Genomic DNA, 221 nt, shown 5'->3' with positions numbered 1-221 from the left:
CAAACAGGCAAAAGGTTCAACGTGGACGACCCCGTTATCATGGACCTCGAAACGCTCATTGATGACACCCTGGCGAACATGGCACGTCTCACAGTGCCAGATTTCCTGCCGTGGCTCTCCTGTGCCTTCCCTCTGGCACTGCAGAAGCGTCTCTTCGCCCTCGATATCTTGGATGTTATGAAGGAAAAGTTCTCTAGGTTCTGTCAGGTGTGTTTGGGAAA

The 221-nt window shown here is 52.0% G+C and overlaps 1 protein-coding gene across 1 annotated transcript in view; it reads left to right on the top strand.

Moving 5' to 3' along the window:
* The window catches only part of LOC119587681 (cytochrome P450 2L1-like), a 6,070-nt gene that overhangs the window by 3,563 nt on the left and 2,286 nt on the right, over positions 1 to 221 (top strand). The window contains exon 5 of the mRNA XM_037936361.1: positions 8 to 207. Coding sequence (XP_037792289.1) covers positions 8 to 207 — 200 coding nt within the window. The remainder of the gene's footprint in view (positions 1 to 7; positions 208 to 221) is intronic.

Source organism: Penaeus monodon, chromosome 23 (genome assembly GCF_015228065.2).
Source record: "Penaeus monodon isolate SGIC_2016 chromosome 23, NSTDA_Pmon_1, whole genome shotgun sequence".
NCBI classification, from domain to species: Eukaryota; Metazoa; Arthropoda; class Malacostraca; order Decapoda; family Penaeidae; genus Penaeus; species Penaeus monodon.
Note: the sequence above shows the minus strand (reverse complement) of the source record. Positions and strands in the feature narration are given on the sequence as shown.